This window comes from Pundamilia nyererei, unplaced genomic scaffold, assembly GCF_000239375.1.
Source record: "Pundamilia nyererei isolate P.nyererei 1_Seehausen unplaced genomic scaffold, PunNye1.0 scaffold00043, whole genome shotgun sequence".
NCBI lineage: Eukaryota > Metazoa > Chordata > Actinopteri > Cichliformes > Cichlidae > Pundamilia > Pundamilia nyererei.
This window is the reverse complement of record NW_005187444.1, coordinates 1,927,546-1,945,114: the sequence shown is the minus strand read 5'-3', so window position 1 is coordinate 1,945,114 and position 17,569 is coordinate 1,927,546. Positions and strand designations below refer to the sequence as shown.

General features: G+C 39.1%; 2 protein-coding genes across 5 annotated transcripts in view; one reads left to right on the top strand and one right to left on the bottom strand.

Moving 5' to 3' along the window:
* Positions 1-22: 22 nt before the first annotated feature.
* Positions 23-10,935, bottom strand: abhd2b (abhydrolase domain containing 2, acylglycerol lipase b). The gene is made up of 11 exons (XM_005731473.1): positions 10,827-10,935; positions 10,486-10,517; positions 9,904-10,137; positions 6,894-7,069; positions 6,335-6,502; positions 5,935-6,118; positions 4,490-4,582; positions 4,009-4,110; positions 3,848-3,917; positions 3,379-3,463; positions 23-1,975 (listed from the first exon to the last, which is right to left on the bottom strand). The coding sequence occupies exons 2-11, from the start codon at positions 10,509-10,511 to the stop codon at positions 1,797-1,799; spliced, it is 1,317 nt and encodes a 438-aa protein (XP_005731530.1). The 5' UTR covers positions 10,512-10,517; positions 10,827-10,935; the 3' UTR covers positions 23-1,796.
* Positions 10,936-14,383: 3,448 nt separating this feature from the next.
* Positions 14,384-17,569, top strand: part of mfge8b (milk fat globule EGF and factor V/VIII domain containing b) — a 22,976-nt gene continuing 19,790 nt past the window's right edge. For 3 of the 4 annotated variants that reach the window (XM_005731471.2, XM_005731470.2, XM_013910424.1), the window contains exon 1: positions 14,384-14,613. In XM_005731471.2, the coding sequence (XP_005731528.1) occupies positions 14,544-14,613 (70 nt within the window). In that variant the 5' untranslated portion in view covers positions 14,384-14,543. The remainder of the gene's footprint in view (positions 14,614-17,569) is intronic. The other variant, XM_005731472.2, reaches the window with a different exon arrangement.

Sequence of the window (17,569 nt, the reverse complement as noted above, 5' to 3'; positions counted from 1 at the left end):
CACTTGTAAACAGGCTGCGCACCATGAAAACACCCACATTTTCCTTCATTTTCTACATCATAATCATATATTCAACAATGCAGACAAGCCCCTGTTATGTGAAATGAGACTAAAAAGAAAAATCTTGTCAAGTAACTTGAAAAAACTCATTCATCCAGGAACAAGTTAATGAAGAGTAATTTTTTACACTATGCACAATACCCCATCAGAAAATGATTGTGAAAAAAGACAATTGAAACGTCTTAATTTATAATATCACACCAATAAAAATGTGTTCATTTACTTTTAATTGTCAATGACTCTACATAGTGCATTGAAGACAATAAAGTGCGAGCAAACAGTGAAAAAGTCAGGACATGTTTGTGGTGCTGTTGCATGACATTTGACTTCTGCAGAGCAGATATAAGTTGCATAATTTGGAGGCTACATAGACTGGGTGGAGTCCACTGAGAATGTAACTCACAGGAAACTGACCAACCTCAAAAGTCCTTAACATGATAATAAGAGCTCAGAATATTAAAAACAAGCAAACCAAAACAGCAAAAACATTGCATTTGTGCCCTCACCAGCTTAGCTGGTGTTTGAAACCTTTGAAATCACATAATTCTGGTGGAAATTTACAGTACCATGACAGTACAGGAGTGTTTTTTCTTTCTTTCTCACAATTCAGAAAATAAAAAATATAAAAATCCACCCCCCTGTCCTTTTTTGTCAGTGACACTAATCATCTTCAATAGAGCGATACTCTTAGCTGTCTTTACCTTTGATATTGCAAACACCACCATCCAGTAGGCAGCAATGAACAGCTATGAACAACAACAACATCCTCCCCCAAAAGGTAATCGATGCTAAAGTTTAATATTAAGTCACTACAGTGTTTAAACTGAAGCCACGCCTGGTATATGGAACATAATCGTGACCAAGAAGAGACACATTCAAAATGTTATCACCTTCGAAACATACCGTAAACAGCCGTTTATACCACCACACCTGCCACTTCTAGTTAAATTATTTCTACGCTGGGAGTTATTAGTTATTTATAAGTTTTGGGTAACCAGAGTTCTACACCAGGAGGCTTTACAGTAAATTGATTGATTCATGGAATGGTTGGATCTACAAGTACATGTTTCAACAAACCAGAAATGTTCAGTTGGGTCTGTTTTTGTCTACCCTAAATGCAGACAGAGTCCACTGGAGAAAATTGAGCATGAAAACCTACCAAAAAATATCTGTAAAACATTACCTGATTTGAGAGATTAAATCACATTCTTATCAGATGTTTTTCTTTAATAAACAGCAACATCCTCTTAGTGAAAATGCACTATTTCAATTAAAGGACTTCAGAACAGGACAGAACCAAAACATCATTAAAATATTATTTGAAAACTTGAAAAAAAGAGTCCACCTTTTTTTCTTTCTTATGGCAGAATTCAAATTACGCACCCTGCTTTAGAGAATAAAGAAAGAAGTACCTACCAAAAACCAGCAGAGGGCAAACTATTGTTAACCTGAGAGATAAAAAGAACAAAAGCAGAAAGAACACTTCTGCTTGGGATCACATTACACTCACCTGTGCGATCACCTCTGTAGGTTTTTATTTCTAATCTGGTTTAACCACTTCCACTCAGGCTGCCTTGTCTAATCATCTACAAGTTCCAGAATCATGTAGCTGTAAGGCCAAAAGTGCTGAAGCTGAGCAGGTACAGCAAGCTGTCTTTGTGCGTTTGTCTCTGGACTTGTATGTAAGTGCAACTCGCAGAGTGGTATTGCGTGCTTCCATACAAAAAGTTCATGTCCTACTCGCTGCTACTCTGACAGACCGACTGCTTCTTCTCCCAGCGGCAGACGGCGTTGGTGTACTCCACTATGACCTTGTCCATCCAGGTGAGGGGCTGAGGGAACAGAACAGCTCCCTCGAAAAAGCCCATGTGGCCCCCATGTTGCGTCAGGGCAAATACCACATTGGGCATTTTCTCTAAAAGGGGAAGACAGTTAGGAAGAGAGAAGTATAAAGTTTCAGTTCACCAAAAATCTGTTCCCGTCAAAGACCAATTTTTAAGAAGCTAAATGACGCCAAAGCTGTGACGAGTCCAAATATCCAACCACGAAGATGATCATGTTTTTCAAAAGAAACTGACTGCACAGATTATAACTTGAATCTTGATACAGAACCAGTAGAAAAGTAGACAAAATTTTAAAGAAATAGAATTCATGACTACTTGAAGCGTAAAAACTTTACATGAATACGAAGACTTTTACAAAACAAGAATCTCCCATGTGAGGCAAGACAGGGCAGCAGGTTGAGGCCAGACACACACACAGGTCCCTGTATATAACCCAACAGCTCAGGTGGATCACATGGCCCTGAAAAATTCAACAAGACTGTCTGGGGAGGGTGTGTTGAGCAGATAGCTGCATCAAGACTTTATCAACACTTAAGACTGTGTTGCGAGTGTCCTGTTAACTCGCTTCATGCTGCTCTGAGTTAGCACCACTGTGAGGACAGCATTTTCACCAGACTCTACATCACCTCTGTGTTGCATGCCATGAAATAATATCTTTAATATTTGTTATTAAAGGTTTGTATGGAAGCATATTTTAAACTTGGTGTAAAACAACTTAAAAAAAAGACTTTCCTTGACTTTCTCAGTTCCTTTCAACAACATGTTTTCTATGTTGAAGACTCAAATGTTCCATGTAAATCCACAGGTTGTAATGTTCATATTCACTACAATGCTTATTTCCTCTTCTCTGTTACAATTTAACTACTGACTGATAACTAGCTAACATCAAGTTAGACACGCCAACAGCCTGCCTCCAGTACAACACAACACAATCACAACTCCCCTCCCAAAAAACAAACAAACCTGGCTTCTTCAAGCATTGTGCAGGAAGAAATCTGAATAGCCAGCTAGCCACATATGCTAGGTAGCTAAGAAAACATTACATAGTTAACAACAGTGATAAAAAATTAGCTTGAGGAACTCCACAAAATTAAAACAAAGGTTGCTCTGTGAATGCCCTACCCAGTTTTACTTCAACATGCCCACTGGCCAAGACTTCACCACGTTCACTAAATAAAACCATACATGCCAAATATCAAACATAGACACAGTTACAGGTGTTATTAGGAGGAATCCTTGTTAGCTTGTCAGAATAGAATAGAATCAAGTGACTATTCAATTCTTCTATTCTAATAAACTGCTAGTTATCTATAATTAAAACATACCACGAGCTATCTTTCTTGTTTGCCTGCTAACGTGGGCAAATTGGTAGCTACTTATCATGGCAGCCAGCTTTAAGCTAGCCTGTTACAAAGACAACCTTTAACTACCACTGACTCACACTGCAGAAGGAGTTTAGACAAAAACCACAAACCTGCAAGAGTGCGTGCAACAGCAAGTAGTGATGGATGAACCAGTGGGTCATCCAAGGAGTTTAGCAGGAGGAGTGGGACAGTGATCTGTAAAAAAGAGTAGTCCAGTTTATTTATTAATTTTTTAGAATACCTACTTACACATTATTAGTGCAGACAGTACAAAAGATAGAAGTAACCGTCACTGGCACTTCTGTGCTAATGTCACACAAGCTACGCCCACATTTTATATTGTCTACCATTACACTTTTATAACAGAATAATATAACAGTGATAAGAGAAGTAGTATTCAACCACACCTGGACTTAATTATGTATGATTGCTATCCAAGTATGCTAGATCAGGTGAACAATAAATATAGCAGCAACAGTATTTAACAGTAGTCCAAACATGAAGTCATTGCAGAAGTAGTAATAGAGGGATAGATGTGTTGAGCTCTGTTACATACACGGATAGGTACTTGTCACTCACTTTGTGGATGTAGTGCACACAGCTCTCCTTCTCATAGTACTCTCTCAGTGAGTCATAACCGTGGAATTTTCTGAAGTGAAAAATGATGCGATAACATAGTTAAAGAGATGGCCCACAGAATTTAGAGCAACCCATCATATTCAAAGCCCAGAATATTTTACCTCATAATGCTGTCATCAATCTGCATCAAAGATGTGGCTGCATACAGTCTGTTCAGCTCTCCATCGCCAATGTTGCTGCACTGCATGGCCAGCAAACTGTCCCTGTTTAATAATATGACATTTAGACAAAACCAACGCGGGAGACTGTGTCTTTGTTTGGCTGAGAAGTGCTTTTCATCCGATTCTCCACAAATGACTCACAGATCTACATTTTAGATAACAGATTTAGGAATTTCTGGCAAATTTTTCAGAATTACGCTAACATTTAAGAATTTCTGCTCTCTATCAGACAGAGATAATCGAGAAAATTTTGTGTCTGCAGAAAGCCACTCCAACAATTAGCAGAGAAAAGATTCATGCTTGTGTCTGAGCTACAGAAAAGCAAAAAGCTGCAGTACTTTATGACTAAATGACATTCTGATCAAATTTAAGAGTATTACGTATCTGTAACCATTAATCAATAACTGTTGTGTTGCTCCACCTGTGCGACAGAATGATCTTCTTCATATTCTCCGCCAACATAAAGTTGTAGAGCCTCCGGCACTGGTCCCACTGAAGGAAAGTTTCCTGAGCCCTAAACACACACAAGCAAATGCACATGAATACAAACATACTGTGGAACCACATTACAAACTAAAGTCACTACAGCAGTAGTCTGATCCATCATATCACTATTATATTTTAACTATTGTAAATATCAACACTGCAAATTATTTAACCCCAACACTATTATGGTGCTGCTTAACACAAAACTTTAAATTAAGTTATATAACCTAATATTGCACTCAGTAACTCCAAGCAATCCAAAACAATTGTAATGGGTCCGCTTAATACGATCATATACAAGCGCAGTAATGACGCTTATGCCTCAGTTCAATAAGAAAGATCTGTAATCACTCATCTGCCTGCTTTCATGGATGTTTGGCTGTTAGTCTATTTCTTTCATCACTTCCACGCTTTCAAATCCACTGCTGACACCATTACTCTAATCCAATCATCTTCTTTCCTCTGATGCCTCTTGACTCTGATTGGTGGAACCCACCTCCCCCTGGTCACTCAGACCTCCATCCAATCCTCCATCTTCAATCCCATCAGGGCCTAGACTCGTAATGCCTATCAGCGCTGACAGCCTGCTATGACGGCTCATTGGTCTAATCGCCAAAAAAGCTTAAGTGAATTCAATGCTGCCAAATGATCACCACTCACTGAATGTTGTTTACCACAGAAATAATCCCTCTGAATAATGTATACTTTATTACTTTATTCATCCCCGTGGGGAAATTCCTCTCTGCATTTAACCCATTCATTCAGTGAAGCAGGGTGAATGGCAACATGACAACGTGTAATACTTTCTTGAAGCAAATCTCACAAGAACCATTAGGAAACAACTTTAGGAACTTATTTGGGAACTTGATTTAAAGAACAGCTAAATTAACTGTCATTTCTTTGGTCCCTGCATGTAGAAGATCACTAGTCAAAGCTGATAAAAACTGCTTAAGAAATTTACTGACATTCCCCTTAAAGAGGCATTATTAACATTTTTACCCCCTTGGAAATTAACTCTATCACCATCTTTGTACTTTGTACTTCTATCACCATCTTTGCCGCTGCAGAATTCCCTAAGATTCAATTTAGGTTTCACTGAGTGCTGTCTTCTTCTCTAACAAAGTCTCTGACTGGAACCGTACCTAGGATGCTTTTTTCACAAGCTTTTTTCTTTTTCTTTTCAAAGCTCTGATAGTCCTGATAAAACAGAGTCTTCTCAGTCTCCTTTCTTTCCTGTGTTTCAGAGTAAATAAACCCCGTTTCAGTATTTATCAGAGTTCAACATGATCACCTCAGTTTCACTTGTGACGGCAGAGCAACGGCGACAACAACATGACCCATTAGTCTTAATTGTGTTAATCCTTCAGTCAGTTTACCAACCTGAGGGCACTGTAACCCTGGCAGACGCTGACACAGCATAGCACTCTGTCCTGGTTTGACTGGTTTTCCCCCAGGAACTTACAGACGATGTTTCCTCCCAGACTGAACCCCACGACCACCAACAGAGTCTGGGGAAAAGTGCGTTTTATGTAGTCCACCATAGCTCCAAACTCCCAGGTACAACCTGAAAGTAAAAGAGTTGCTTTTACAAATGTATAGCAGTAATATATACTCGATATGACAGATTAATATATATTTATAACATTATGCTTCTTGGGAATCTGGTTTTATTTGTCAAAAGATTGATTTTGGCAGGATTGCACATTATAAGGTTCTTTTTTTTATCCAAGTAATGTTAAAAAATATCATAAAAACAGACAATGTGGCAATAACTTTTTACCGTATGTAAACATGCGTGGCGAGGTGAGCTCAACATTAGGCAGGGCTCCCAGGTGGTTGAGGACAGCACAGCGGTAACCCTGCCGCTGGGAATAATCCACAAAGGTCCGGATGTAGTTCTTCTCACTGTGGTTACCAATCCCAGGACAGATTACCATGGTAATGTCATCTGGCACCCACACAAAGACACAAAAGAGTCTGGATGTGCAACTACATTTAAATTGGAGTCATGAGCTTGTGTAAAAGTCGATGTCATGTGCACTGTAGTGTGTGTGCGGATTTAACCCCGCTGAACTACATTGCTGGCATCGTTCCTCGAGGGAGTTCATTAAAGTCGCTCAAAGTGTAGCAGGAGCTGCTTGTTACATGAGACTGATGTTCTCTCGGTCCAAACAAGCACATAAAACTCAGGAGGAATGAAATGAAAAGAAAAGCACCTCAACTAAACAACAATCGGGAAGCTCTTTAAGTACCAACACATCAGCCGTTGTGTAATTAAATACCCCGAAAACCAGCTGATTTGGTGGTTTAACAGGAACAAAGTAGTTTTTGCCTCTGACCTCCAGTGGTGTGGGCTCCAATAGCTTCAAAGAGGTCAAAGGTAGCCGTAGCACCATCCTGCATTGGGAGGAACATGCGAACCCCACAGGGCGTTGGAGTTTTGACACGTCCCATCTTCCCGTAGAGCACCGTCTGGATGTGACCGCTCTTCCCCCACAGCAAGGGAGGAATGTATCTGAAAAGAAGGACAAGGCCCATATTATGTAACTGGAAGATGCTTCAGAAGATCATCAGTCTGACAAGCCAGGCACACTCTGAGAGTGCTTTTTTTTTTTTTTTTTAGGTGTTCAAATTACATGACTCCAGCGTGCTTAAATATGAAGAGTGCCAAAAATATGAAGCCAAATAACATTTAGCAGAAATTAAGTTCACATCAGGTATGCGGTTGGCCAACATACCGCTTCTTCCTGTCCAAAAACAAACAGCTGAGAATTTTCCTTATCTTTATCTACTTCATAGTGTGTACTAAAAAACAGCACACCCACTGTGCAAACAGAATCTTTACAGAAAAACAAAAACAACCTAAAAAAACTGAAAGTAAACTTGGAGGTTTGGAGAAAATCGCCAAACCTCACTAGGATGGATTGTGGATCAGGGCTACATTAGCTTAGCCCATCCACGGACACTCCTTCTAATGAATGACATGTTTCTTTGAATAGTTGTGCAACATTATTGGAAGGGGTGTGAGGTATGTTTTGTCATCTTTGGTGAGTGAGTCAGAACTGTTACCCAACCGCTAGCTAGATTTTTATCATGGCTAGTGCACACTCTAGGTCATAGGTGTCAAACTCTGGCCCGCGGGCCAAATTTGGCCCGCAGTCTAATTACATTTGGCCCGCAAAGCCATACCAAATTACTATTAGAGCTGGCCTACTGGTATTATACAGCTAATATATATATTGTTTAGTATTAAGCTTTGCTTGTTCCATATTCAGTTTTCTAGCAAAACTTATTTGAGTCCATAAGAAAAGATTCATTCTTATATCTGGAGGAAGTTTTTTTTTCAATAAATATTAATGTTAGCCCACAACTTTGTTCCAGTTTTGAATTTTGGCCCACTGTGTATTTGAGTTTGACACCCCTGCTCTAGGTGAAACACTTACATAACAGGTCAGGATGTTTAACGCACCACTGTTTTTGTTTAAATAAATGTTTTGCTAAGTTCTTTCAGGGTTGAAGGCAGCCCTGAAAGTAATGTAGAGCCCAGGTTTTTACAACGCAGAAGAAGCTGTGGACTATCTCTGATATAATCTGGATACTATGGATCAACCACTTAGTAGCACTTGATGGCTGCTATTGGGGCATTTATTTTAAGGCCAATATCTAAATAAATGAGGATATCCATCCATCCATCCACTGTTGCCTGTCTCTCTATCAATAGATAGATATTGACTCAAATGTATTGAAAATGCTTAAAAAGGTTGGTAAATTTCCTCCAAAAAAATATTTCTAAAGTTTTTTTTCCTCCCCGGGAAGCTTTTTTCCTACCATGTATGTGGAAAATTACAGTTTCACTAATGGATCAGCTCAGCCTAGTAATTCCTGGCTCATTCCACCAGAGAACAAATGGCATGTTTATTCACATTATGGTCAGAGTAAGAGAAATGAAAGTACATTCGTGAATGGATGTTATGTCTCCAAACAGCTGAAATCCCCCTAAACTTCTATAATGCAACAACACTGCATGGTTTTCTTATGTTTCCTAGTTCAGCCACTGCCTGCCTCTGTGGGTGCTGGGCTGAGAGAATGGATCTCTCCCTTACAACGTATCTGAAAAGAGTGCTGCTCCTCTAGGCTCTGTTTACAGTGTTTAGGAAATCTAGTCCTTCTTGGGAGACTCTGGCCAATAACAGCTTTTTTCCAACCCCCCCCTACAATGAGTCACATAAAGGCGAATAAAGACCTCAGAAGTCCACACAAGTAGTGGTTCAGTCAGTTCAACATAGGACTCGAGGACCTGTGAGAGTGGGATTCACATCTACGTAAGCCAAAATCTGTAACTGACCAACTTTAATGCAAACCATGTCTTAGAACAGAGTTGGAACAGTTTCAGGATGACTGTTTTCTGATTCTTTTGCTTTTGTTGTTAAATTTTCTAGATTTTTGTATGTTGTGTATATCATACACTGTGCTCACACTATAAATACACTGATCAGGCATAACATTATGGCCACTGACAGGTGAAGTGAATAACACTGATTATCATGGCACCGGTTAGTGAGCAGGATATTTTCGGGAGTAAGTGAACATTTTGTCCTCAAAGTTGATGCGCTAGAAGCAGGAAAAATGTGCCAAGGTAAGGATTTGGGCGAGTTTGATTATTGTGATGGCTAGACGACTGGGTAAGAGCTTCTCCAAAACCACAGCTCTTGTGGGGTTTTCCTGGAATGCAGTGGTCAGTATCTATCAAGTGTTCCAAGAAAGTAACGGTGGTGAATAAGCGACAGAGTGATGCAGGTGGGGAGTGAAGGCTGGCCCGTATGGTCAGACCCCTGTCCACTGCCAAAAGCACCAACTATGGGCACGTGAGCAGCAGAACTGGACCGTGGAGCAATGGAAGAAGGTGGTCTGGTCTGATGAATCCCATTTTCTTTCACATCATGTGGATGGCCAGCTGTATGTGAGTTGCTTACCTGTACACCCTTTCGTGGAAACAGTATTCCCTGGCAGCTGTGGCCTCTTTCAAGCAGGATAACGCCACAAAGCAAACAAATTGGATCCATGGAGGCCCCACCTCAAAACTTACGGGACTGAGAGGATCTGTTGCTGGTGCAGATACCACAGCACACTTTCAGAGTTCTGGTGGACTCCATGCCTCAATGGGTCAGGGCTATTTTGGCAGCAAAAGGGGGACCAACACAAAATTAAGCAGGTGGTCATAATGTTATGCCTGATGAGTCTATGGTGCACCTGTATCTAAGGTAAGAATCGGGAGTTCATGATTAAGTCCACATTCTAGTCATCCCAATGCCATCACAGATCTTTTAATATAATATTAAAACCTCTCACTCTTTGGTCAGCATTGGGCAGGTCTTGAGCAGGTAGTGACTGAGCAGGGTGTCCTGGTAAAAGATCTCTGGTGGTGCAGTGGGACTCTTGAGGTTCAGACAGCGGACAATGATATAGAGGATGGTAGCCACCGCCGCCAGCTTCACACCATCAAACATGGCAGGCAGCTCTGGGCCAAAGGTGTGTACATAACCGCCCTCCGTGGTGGTCATTTTACATGTGTGAGTTGATCCGCTGTGTGTGCATAAACATATAATTTACACAAGCAAAAAGCTTACAGCAAATGGATTATTTTTACACAGTACATTTACAAAAGTCAAATTTCATAAATGAAACTGAAATATTGAAAACATAAAATGTGTTTGTAAATTTCTGCTAAAACGGCAGCTTCTCACATACAACAGCATAAAATTACATGGTGCTCTAACTTATAGGCAGCTGTGCGACATTTGGGATCTGATCTTTCAGTAGAGTCTAGTATGAAATCTCAAAATAATAAATAAATAACTAAAAATCCACTGAAGACATGATAGAGTTATCCAGGAGTGACACCATCTATTAATGTTGACGGTTTTTACTCACCTTGCTGCCAGAAGAAAGTATTTCATTCAGAGCTGGGAAAACACGCAAGTAACATCTCATTGAATTAAATGGCCAAGGCAAACCAACAAAAGAGTACACAAACACGAGTAATTTGCAATATGTGGTTTGCGGTGCGGTTACGTGACGCATATGGATTACACAAAATGAGAAATAGGGAGGTTAGAAGAAACTGCCTGCTAGCTTAAAAGTGCCTCAGTTTGTTGCCTTTGTCACGTCACTCAGGTAAAACTTTTTCTGTCAGATGTCGACCAAACACAACAGGCACTTTACGTAAAGAAAGCAATACGGGTTGAGCATAAAATTAAAATGTATGGTCTTACCATTACACTTTCTGAAGTTTCACTAGGTTTTTCCCGGACCCACCCGAAGTTTGACGCTCTAACACCGCCTGTTTACAGCGGAGAAACTGACTGACCAGCGACTCGCTCAGGATGCCTTCATGCCACCTGAAAAAGCTCCGAATTTTTGCAATCCCAAATGCAACAAAATGATAAATTTACAATTGCGAATGAAAATATGTATAGTCAATTTTTTTTAACGTTTTATTTTCACGTTTTTGTCCATCTTATTTTACGTTCTACTTGTTAGACCTGTCATGTATAGTCATAATATAATACATGAAACTCTCCATTTCGGTGTCACAGTCTCCTCCTTCGCTTTGTGAAACTGAAATTTCCGATTATACCAGCAGGCAGTACAGCAAACATAGCCACTTACTTCCTACTTAACTGAAACCCTAGCTTACGTTGACAAATAATAAAAAAATAATAATAATACAAACAGAAAAACTAAATCCAACAAACGTTATTCCTCTAGTTTAAATGTCATTCATTTTCAAGCGATTTGTCTAAACTTTGCACTGAGTGTGTTAGCCACAAGAGGGCGCCATTGATTAACTGGAAACACTGGGTCAAAATCAATGACTGTATATTCTCATAGCGGCTTAACCATGCTTTAAATGTTGTTTCTACTAATATATAATCTATCCATGTATAATAAGTGAATATTTGTTTATTTTAATGTGTTGATGACATGGCTTTAACTTTGACATCAAAAAGTATAGTTTTACAGATTGGTAACATACACACTCTCAATACTTTATGCATACATTTCATCACATCTCCCAAATCTTTAACTCTTTCAAATAAATTCTAAGAAATGGGATTTTCAGCATACTTTATGCGACAATGATGCAACGATGTAAACTTAAACAACTAAAATTAATAGAATTCTTTTGGCAATATATACATTCATCAATTATTGTCATGTGTATATCTTTCACAGTCCAACATACACCAGAAAGCCCCATTTGGCAAAAAAATCATTGAGCCTTGTGAGCATACACAGCTGTACAAACTAAGAATGTCAAAATTAAACTCTGCTCATCTCCACTCCTATCAATTATTTTCATTTCTTTATATCTGGTGCTGTTTATGATGAATCCTCAGTCTCATTTCCAAATGGGAGACAGAAGTGAAAGACATCTTGGCCAATTTTTCTTGTTTCTGTGTGGGAGACAGAAGTGAAACATCACTACATACCAGCTATACATTCATGAATCCTGTGCCAAATTCGCCAAGTAGCATTTCCCTTTAAGGGTATCACATGTTCTCAAGATTTGAGTTTACAGGATTATGCTCCTCTCTGCAATGCGGATTAAGATCAAACAGGGTCCTGTCACATTAAATTTTCATTTAACTGTCATCTTGTGATGATTAACCCAGCTCATACTAACTGAAGGTCAGTCATGTGAAGAAGCTTTGTCGCATGGAAGAGTAACATCTGAGAAATCTGTCATTGCTGAGACACACACCACAGTGACCACTGATGAATGTCAGTCAGCCTATGTGTACATGATACAGTGGCATCTGTGTTTTCAGAGAAAAGTGGTAATTTTTTGCAATTCATATTAAAACTTGAAAAGGGGAAAGATTATTAACCCCCCCCCCCCCCACCCACCCATTTACTTACCTCTTAAAGAGAAATGTAATCTCCTTTATTATTATTTTTTCTCTCAGTTCACCCTCGAAAAATCAATTACAGGCACTGGAGTTCTAAAATAGATGGAGTGTTGCATAAACAAATGTAGTTGCATTAGTCGCCCAAAGAGCCACAAATAAGTTACATTTATCCACACAAGATAAATGTGAAAGATTGGGAGCTTGATAGAATCACCACTCCTAGACATCACTCTTAGTCTCACACCTATTAAAACCAATTATTTGTCTCACGACCACTCCCTCTGACAGCTCAATAATCAACTCTGACCCACTGCTGGATCCGAGTTCCAGAAACACCCACAGATGGCTTGATACAATAAATCTCTGGCCTTAATCTGCATGTCAGAAGAGAATTTCATGCATGGCACATCATGGAAATTTTCCCAGAACTTTTTGTGAATAGACTTGCAATTCATCAACAGGGCTCCATCAAAGAGGGACATTACGGACTAAAGCTGTACTGATGGTGACGATGATGACGCAAATTAAATGCATGTAAATTTTGTTTTAGAAGAAAAATGGGACTCATTTAAATATTACAAATATTTATAAAATATTTCAGTGTGTTTCAAACATTTTTGGATACAAGAAACATTATTCAGAACATTAAGAATCAATGAACTCTCTCACATGCTATAGTAAATCTGACATTTTAGACCATATTCATATATCATATATAGATGATATATACATTACAATTAAAGCAAAAACTCATATGGGTTTTTTTTTAATGCTGTGGTCTAGGCCTTACATGATTATAGCTCCTTTTCCCATCTGTTATCCATCCTGTTGTAATCATATAAAGCTGTTATGTATGTATAATGAATTCACATACAGCAAATCTGACTTTAGCCATAAAACAACCAAATGATGCTAATGCATGCTGATTGAACTGTTAAAGTTAGTAAAATCTTACCACTAGAGTTCATCAGATTGTAGATTACAGTAAAATACAATCTGTTTTCTTACACCTCCCAGTTCACCTCACTCACCCCAACCCATGGTTGCTCCTCCCTCAAACTGGTTTCTGGCAGAGGTTTTTTTTCCTGTTAAATGGAAGGTTTTCCTTCCCAGTGTCACCAAGTGCTTAATCATAGGAAGTCACCTCGTTTTCTCTGTATTTTTGTAGGGTCTTTATCTTAAAATACACAGCACCTTTGTGTGACTTTTTGGCACTGTATAAATTGAATTGAATTGAATTGAATCATCGTAGCTACAGTTTAGCTTAGCTGTCAATATGTGTGCATGTTTATTTACTCTGGAGGAGGCTGTAAAACGTTTTGATGAAGTCTAATTTGGGTCAAAGGGTCAGTGAGCTTACTTCTGTCCAACAGCAGTAATAATGAGTTGAGTTCTTGAGTATATCCTGAACTTTTCTGTCAGCACGCGTTGCTGTTTTTGTCCCTGTTAGCTGTAACTCTCATACAATGTGAAAATGTAATCAAACTGTTTGTCAAGGAAAGAGTGTGAGTTTAAGGACGTCCTTTTGGTGGCCAAAGGTGATGCTATCAGAAGTTGGTTCTTGAAGTTCACTACTGCTGTTGGCTTGGTATCTGAAGTCAAAATAAAGATGCGTGGTTCTTGGTGCTGTGATGTCCCTCAAACTCAGAGAAAAGCATTTTACTACAAGGACTGGCAGACCTATTCACCTTCGTAATACATAAATGTTACTAAAATGTAAACAATGATTTTCTCCTCAAGGTTTGGGTATTGAAAAATTGAATGAAATCAAATTTAGATATAGTGCAGCCCATTAGCTATAATAGCTTCTTTTGTTTCCATAGCAGATCAATTTACTTTTCTTAGTGACTTTTTTTTAAACGGGGGGCGGGGTCACAATTAAATGCCAGGCTGCGATTGGCCGAGAGCCGAGGTACACGTGCTCCTTCTCCACGCCTGCTCTCTGGGAGTAAGAGCCGAACAACAAGCTCGAGCCGCCGTAGCAACAACGTCCAGACTGTCGTTGCACTCTAACCGTACAGTTGTCCATCAAACTGACAAACTACAGCTATTTAACGGCTGACAAAAACAAGAAGTATGAAGGAACAGACGCGGTTTTTCCTTTGGCTGCAACTTTTTACAGCTTGTCTGGTGTTTGGGGTAAACGGTAAGTTACCTCTCTCTGTTTTAACATTTGTTCTATTACTATCAGCCTTTACTGTCAACAGTCCTTACTGCTCAGACCGCAGCCCACAGTGTCCAGTACCGTGACTGTTTCAGTTGAGTTGGTTGCTTGCTTCCCCTCTCGTCACTTCTGATTTTACACAGTATAAATTAGTTGTTGACACCTCAGAGTTTTTTTTCTCCTATCTCCCCCCTTTTTGTGCGTGTGTGCGCGCGCTAATCACACCCCGGCACAAGTGGTGCCTTCACTTCATCGCCAGAATAATGGAGCTGTGGGCATTTGTAGGTGCAAGTTCAAGCAATCCTTGAATAAGTGGACAGGACGTGTGGGAATGTGGTGAGTGGGACACTGGCTGGTTGTGAAACGGGAGGATTGCAGTTGTAAGGATAATCACATAAAAACAACTAAGCGTCTGTAGCTGATGAGATCTAAATGTGTTCCAGGTTTTGTATGGTTTACAGAGTCAACGCTTGGAGGCATTCATGTGCGCATGAATGCCCCCCCCCCCTTTTTAAAAATTTTATTAAAAAGAGAAGCATCACACACTTACGGTGGCTATTATACTTATCCAGTGTTAACCTTATGCCATTGGCGCTTGTCTTTGTTTGCTTTTCCACGCATCAAACACATTTAGGCCGATGGACAAAAGCTGAAATGGCCTGACTTCCACTGCCTCCGTTTCTGCTCACACACAAATGGAAAAGGAGTCACGTGTGTTTTCCTTGGTATGATGGTGTATTTTCCAAATGTGAAAAAAGGAAGGAAAAAAAAGGATCATTTTCCACCATTTGCATATTGAAAAAAAGGGAAATTCATAACTTGGATTACTGTTGTGTAATAGTACATTGCTTTCCAGATTAAACATTTTGATTTATAGTCTATTCAGCTGTCAGTGAGCCACTGGCTTAGTCCTCCTGAGGGATTGAAACTCAGTATCAGAGCAGGTCAAAGCAGTTTCTTCTTCTTTACAGATGTATTTGAAAATATGTTGGAAAGCATAAAAATAAACTAATAAAGAACAGAGTTAGATTGATTTGAAAATAGAAGCGTAGAAGTGGCTACTTTTTTCACAGTATAGCATGACTGTTGTACTTGTCATGGTTTCACTATCTGCCTAATGCTTCTGTGTCAAGAGTTTTTCCTGCCTTTTGACACCCACCAGAGATTTTGTTCAGAGCCAGAGGTAAATCACCAGCATTGTACTTTTTAAATTGCAGTTTACTAATGCATAAACCATGCTTTTCTTTGTAAGATAGTTAGAAATATCAGGAAATTACACTTTTGTTTCCTGTCAAAGTAGCAAAGACTCATTCGCTTTACTGAAGGTGGACTGAACTAGCTGTTATGTGTAAGTCTCCCCTCAAATAGCTGTTTTGAGCCAGAAGAAACAGAGTGTGCCTTGGCTGTGTCTATGGTGCTTGTGTTTGGTGACGAGCCAACATGAATCCTATAATAGATACTTTATGCATTATGCTTTGCTTATAATATAACATCCGAACTACACATTGTGCTTAAGTGCTTCTTAGTGAGTTTTATTGTATTGTTTTGTAGATTTAGTGCTTTTGCTCATCAATTGTGTGGAAACACATGCTGTGGAAAAAGCAAGACATAATTGAAGATATGTTCTGTTTGGTAGTTAAGAGAACCATATTTTTTCTGACTTGAAGGATAGTGAAATTAATGGATAATAAACAACTCCTCTTACTTATCCCAGGTGCAGTATTGCACAAATGTTTCATGAACATTTCTACGTCTGTTGCTAAAACCGAAATGAATGAAGTGAAGTGCACATCTCCGTGTTCTCTTAGTCCTCAAGACTGACAGACAGGACAGCTGCGAAGAAAAGGTGTAGTTAACCCAACCACAATGTGAAGTCAATTTTCTAGATCCTAGCGTGCCAGCGAACTTCCACCCACACCAGCGCTTGCTCAAATCGCTGCTACAGACAGCAATGAAGGGGGGGGGGGGACTTGTTGCTGCTGTGTCATGCAAAATGTTTAGAGGCCATAATAAGAGCTGAGTGGATTTTTCCCACTCTGCGTTTGACCTGATTAGGTTCATTTCAGCAGGTTGTGCTTTGGTTGTCTTCTTCATTAGCTGCTGATGGAAGACAAGTGGTAAATTGAGTTCTGTCAGAGCTGAGGCAATCTTTTTCTCATGACAAGACCACTTAGGATAGCTGACGGAACCAGGGCTAAATATAGTCAGGACACTGTGTGTGTATGTGTATAACTTGTGCATGTTGGCAGGTGTGTATGAATAATTTTCTTTTACAAATTTTCTTGTGAGTCTGAGATAATTGCTAATAGATCAGGTAGATATTGGTCTTACTAAATGTGAGATATCTGATCTCAACAAGGAGTTTAATTTCCTGTTAAAGTGATGATGTTCCTTCTTCGAAGTTGCAGAAAAAAAATCACGAAAAGATTTTCCGGAATAATTTAGTTAGGATTGTTTTTATTTATGTATATATATATATATTTTTTTTAATTTTTCAATATTTTTCTGCTATTAATATTAATTAACATCTTATTTTGTATTAAAGAACATATAACCCATGGAATATCTTTTATTGTATATTGACCTTCTGGACTTCTTTACACACTTTCTGATTGCATTATTACTACTTTTACCCAAGTATCTTTTTCCAGCCCATTCTCACTTTTTCTGCATGGTTGTGTTGAAATAATAATAGTAATATAAAAGAAACAGCTTTTCATAACAGTGCACATTGGATTTATTACCTTTTCATATATTTTGGTCTGACTCTGCTAAAAAGGTTCTACTTACTTAGTAGTTAGTTGTTGTTGTTGTTATTGGCTAACAACTTGTGATTGAAAAGTTGCTACCCAGTGAGCATACCCTGGATAAACTTTTTGGCTTTTAGAATGAGCATAACTAAATTTACTGGATGGATAGATGGACTATTTTCTTTTCT